Below are 5,180 nucleotides of genomic sequence, written 5' to 3'. Positions count from 1 at the left end.
CAACTCTAAATCGGATATCGACTCATATTCAGATGGCGAGTCAGACCCAAACAAAATAAGATTACTGTAGGTAAGGCATATGTTAAGGTTAGATGACCAAATCTCTTGATCTCTTAAAAAGATTGAAGTTGGCTTAGAAAAGAAAAGGAAAAAAAAAAGAAAAAAAAAGAAAAGAAAGAACATGAACCGATTCATAGGAATAGGATGTACGCATAACGTGTGACATTGTAATTGGACAGACGTACATTACCGTGTTCCAACCTCAAAAGAGACCCACCAGCATATAAATCAAACCCGGACTCTGTCAATAATACTACTCATTTTCCCCACAGCCCCCAATTCCCATTCCGGAACCAACTTCTGATTTTTATTCTCTAGATTTTCTCTCTCTCTAAAATTATCTCCATCTCTTTTTGCCCTAAATTTCCTCCATCCTCGATCATCTCCTCAAGAAATGGTGAGTCTTTTTTTTATCTTCGCCATCTATTTTTAGTCTGATTTCGTTTGGAATTTTTCCTGGATTTTTTTTTTTATAATTTATAATTTTATTTGCTCAAGTCTTTTTTAGTCGATTAATCTATCTAAGACAATCTTAGACACGATCTAGTTGAATTTTTCTGGATCTTTTGTTGATTAAATTAGGTTTTTCTAGGGTTTGATTAATCTATTACAAATTTTATTTTGTTTGGATTATTGTTTTGTTATTATTATGAGAAATTGGACATGTTTTAGGTCACTGATTATTGATTACAGATCTAGATGTCCGTTATTTCGTAGTATACTACTGTGGAAATTACGGCTATAACTAATTTAGGGTTTTTTCTTGTGTTATTTTGGTCATCGCATCTTGTAGATATTGGGTGAGTTGGATGAATTAGGTTTTGGTTCTGTGTTTTACCATGCAATTGTTGGATTGGTATTGATTTTGGTATATGCGTATAGTGGATTGGTATTGATTTTGAATTGTGATTGAATTTTTTTGTATTAGGCTAATGCAGCGTCGGGGATTGCTGTGCACGATGATTGCAAACAAAGGTTTTTGGAATTGAAGGCCAAAAGGACTTTCCGTTTTGTTGTCTACAAAATTGAAGAGAAGGATAAGCAAAAGCAAATTATTGTGGAGAAACTTGGTGAGCCAGCTGAAAGCTACGAAGATTTCACTTCCAACCTTCCTGCCGATGAGTGCCGATATGCTATCTATGATTTTGATTTCGTGACTGCAGAAAATTGCCAAAAGAGCAAGATTTTCTTCATCCATTGGTAACTTTTGCAACTGTGTTTTTTGTTGTCTGATAGGAATTCGGATCAGGGTTAGAACTGTGAATAACCTTTGTCTTGTGTACCGTGTTTTGAAGGTCTCCTGATACCGCAAGGGTGAGGACCAAGATGATTTACGCGAGTTCAAAGGAGAGGTTCAAGAGAGAGCTTGACGGAATTCAGGTAGAGTTGCAAGCAACTGATCCTACTGAGATGGATCTTGATGTCATTAGAAGCCGAGCTGTTTAATAATATGATGATTTCTGAACCCTGTGCATTGGAGTTTTGCCCTCCAATGCAGTTGCTTTTACTTAAAATGAAATGTCTATATTCTATGGGACGGTTGATTTGGCTTAGATATGATGTGTTGGCTTGTTTACCATAGAATCATATCTCAATATAGGACCGACTATTTCTCTGTTATTTGTTATTTGTGACAAGTACCTTATCTCTTGTAGTCTGATCTACAAGCTAATATGTAACAGTTTGTGCGGGTAAATGACACCCTTGGTTTGTTCTTCCTCTTCACTTTCTGAATTTGGAGATGTTTGACATCTTTTATATCTCAATCTGTTTCGGTTATTACAGTGTAGGCAATCTCTTACACATTTCTGAATGATATCTAGGTGACTTGTTACTCTATTCAATTAAAAAATTTCATCATCTTGTATTCTCGTTGTTGTTCATATTTTGGCTACCTGATCGTTGAATTAGTTACAGGTTATCTTTCTTGTAATTTTTCTTGGTCGCAGTAAGAGGGCAAATATGCCTCGACTTTCTGCATTTGGCGTCTTTATACATTTATGTGTCTAGAGAAGCTTTTCTTTTGAGCAAGGTCCTTTTTATATTGAAAGAGGTTGGAAGTTTGGAACTGACCAAGTGCAATTAGTTGTACTACTGCACATTAGTGTCAAGTTTTCCATGTAGGCTACTTGGGACTTGTTGGGTTTCATGTGTCCGATTGTAGCTAGTTTTATTCCTGTTGATATCTTCAGAAGCATCTATGTCAGTAGTGATTGTTTCTATCTTTGTTCATTTGATGGCTGTCTTCAAATGTTCATTTTTTCTTTTTTGAGGTTAGTAAACTTGTGGTCCAATTCAAGACAGAAGGGATGACATGTTATTTTTAGGCAATTTAGTACAGCACACTTGTGGTCCACTCCAACAACATGTAAGCTTGATTCATAGTCTTGTCTTGATCACTCTTTGGGGTCGTCGTTTGGTTAGTGTCTCAAAGTTGGTTGAGATGCTTTTGAAAATGTGTTGAGGTGCCCTGGCAAATGTGGAGTTAGCTGTTGTTTCCCTGTCTTTCATTCTTGGCATATTAGAAATTGACTGCAATAGGTTGAGCATTTAGGTCTCTAAATTGAAGATCTGGGGTATGCTTGAATGTTACAGATGTGTATTTATAGATAGTATGCCTTGTCTCACTTGTTATTCTTGGCGAAAGTTGAATGATTTTTGGGGGCTAGTTAATGTATGAAGACGTGGTTATTTACTGGTTCAGGCTATGATTTTAGGTACTTCTGAGAGATAACTAGTATGGAAGTATGCTTCAAAAAACTATGTTGTGCAATCGAATACATGGGGAATAGAAATACTAGTCTGCAGTAAGCTTAAGCTCTTAGGTCTCAAAATGTGTACGTCTTCTGAGTGATTTAGTATGTAGTCTAGGTAGGTAGTTATTCTTGTTGAATGAAAGCGCCAGTATATTTCAGTGTAGTATGTGGTTATACACTGGTTCTTCAGGCTCTGTTTTAAGACCAATCAGTACAGTGCGGAAGTATTTTTCAAGCGAAATCTAAAATCTAGTCTTATAAAGCTCAGAATGTTGAATTTTGGATTGAGGTTACGTAGATTAGCCAGGGATAGATGAGACTGCACTTGCTTGATGCATTTTTATCAAAATTTCTGTTGTGCCATGTTAGTCGTTTCTGCTTCTTGTCTATGATGTATTCGTCTGCTGACTCATGCTAGCTCCAAATGGGGCAACATTATGGTCTGTGTTTGAAGAATACGCAACACATAAAAATCTATTCTTTCAGCAATCTGCAACTACAACAACCTATAACACCCTAATCTGATCAGTTACACGAACGGCATGTGGCAAACAGGTCGCAGGTTTTGTTACCCTTCACTTAACCTTCATGGGCTTGAACTTATTTGGGCCTCTCTCGCTGCTGACATCACAGTAGTATCTGAATTTTTTCTTGAAGATCATTATTTAAACTGTTGTTCATTTCCATAACATATACACATTGGGGTATACACAAATACGTATCGTGCTTCGAATTCTTTTCAACGGACAATACTCGACAAAATATAAAATTAAGGATAGTAGAATATTATATGCACACAGCAAAAATAACGGTATCTATGGCCGCTGGCTACAGATTTTTTTTCCTGATCAATACAATGAATATATGAATAAAAGAAGTTACAATAAGAGACTCCATCTCACAGAAGTGACAGCGCCAAAGGTTAAAGAACCAAAAACTTATCGAAAGATAAGGATAACTGGACTATAACTACATTGTTGGATATTTTCAAGGTTTGCCACTACGCAGAGTCATACGGTGATCGACCTAGAAGTTTTCATTCAAAATTGAACATACGCGTCTCTTCTCATAAGCCACCATTAATGGCTTTTGGAAGCGTCTGTTGGTGATGAAACGACACTACCAACAGGCATGAATATCACTGTAAGTAGAGAAGATGTTCTCCCATTCCAACACATCAAAAACAATCTGCTTTCTTCTTTTCTAAAAAGCATCATCAGAACCTTATATAGTGTGATTCTTGGTCGGGTCAAGGAAGTACAATCCTTAAATTCGATTACGGTGTTAGGGCTTCATTGAATCCTGAACGCATAATTCGAGAGACCGTTTGTACTCGCCAAATTTATTGGGAAAGATCGAATTATTGTCTAATAAAAGAATCGAAAGAACCTTGAAGTCAGGGGTACACCATTTTCTGTTTCTGTTTTCATCCTCTTGTTTAACCCAAAATTTCCAACATACATTTCCCTATTGCCCAAGAAGACGATGATAATGAAAACTCAATCCTCTGAATTCCACATTAGGTCCAGTCCAAGTGGTCGACAATGTTTTTTGTGATTCCCTCCTTTTATGATCATTTTTCTAGAGTCATTTTCTTAAACTGGTTGTTTTTACAGAGCTCCGTAGCATGAACCTATGTCAAACGGGCTCAGGATAGGTTACGTACTCGTAAACAAATAAGTGTAGTTTTTCTTTTATTAGCGGATCCATACATAATGAGCTACAATATCACCTGGAAATGGGTTCCTAAATCTTCGCTTCACAACTGGTACGCCACTGGTCATCCTCCCTTTCCAACCACTTTCGTTGTGCAGTTGTTGCATTCCCAGTAGTACCACCCACCATTTACCATCAATTAAATGTGGTGAACACAGTACACAGAGAATCTTGCGAATTGCCAGACCGTTGTAGTTTTAATTTTTAGGAACTCGCGGTTTACTGTATGTGTGCAAACACATATATGTACCATCTCCTTCTTTCAAAAAAATTCTCTCTTTAATATTGGCACTGCCCTTGCAAAAAAAAAAAAAAAAGTATTGGCACTGCCCTTAATGCTTGGGACAAATAATTTTTAGTTTATATTCTATTCATATGCACTAAATAAAATAAATAAGTTACTACAAAAAGTTGAAATAAAATTACAGAGTGAATTTGTAGAATGTGTAGCTAGATACAATCGAATAGTATGTTTATATGATGCAGAGTGAATTACTGGACTACTGGTGCCAAATCTTGATACGTAAATCCTTATCAATTGGTATTCCTCTAAAATCTTCTTAAATTTTTTCCATGCCAAATAATCCACATCATATTATCAAGATTAATCTCTTAACACGACAAACCATTAAAGTAAAAATATTATGG

At 36.2% G+C, this 5,180-nt stretch overlaps 1 protein-coding gene across 1 annotated transcript; it reads left to right on the top strand.

The window, feature by feature from the left end:
• Positions 1–300: 300 nt before the first annotated feature.
• On the top strand, positions 301–1,844 carry LOC113310055 (actin-depolymerizing factor 4-like). Its single transcript, XM_026558610.1, has 3 exons — positions 301–457; positions 989–1,260; positions 1,356–1,844. The coding sequence occupies exons 1-3, from the start codon at positions 455–457 to the stop codon at positions 1,504–1,506; spliced, it is 426 nt and encodes a 141-aa protein (XP_026414395.1). The 5' UTR covers positions 301–454; the 3' UTR covers positions 1,507–1,844.
• The last annotated feature ends 3,336 nt before the right edge of the window (positions 1,845–5,180 follow it).

Source organism: Papaver somniferum, chromosome 9 (genome assembly GCF_003573695.1).
Source record: "Papaver somniferum cultivar HN1 chromosome 9, ASM357369v1, whole genome shotgun sequence".
In the NCBI taxonomy this organism is placed as follows: domain Eukaryota; kingdom Viridiplantae; phylum Streptophyta; class Magnoliopsida; order Ranunculales; family Papaveraceae; genus Papaver; species Papaver somniferum.
This window is presented reverse-complemented; position numbering and strand designations above follow the sequence as displayed.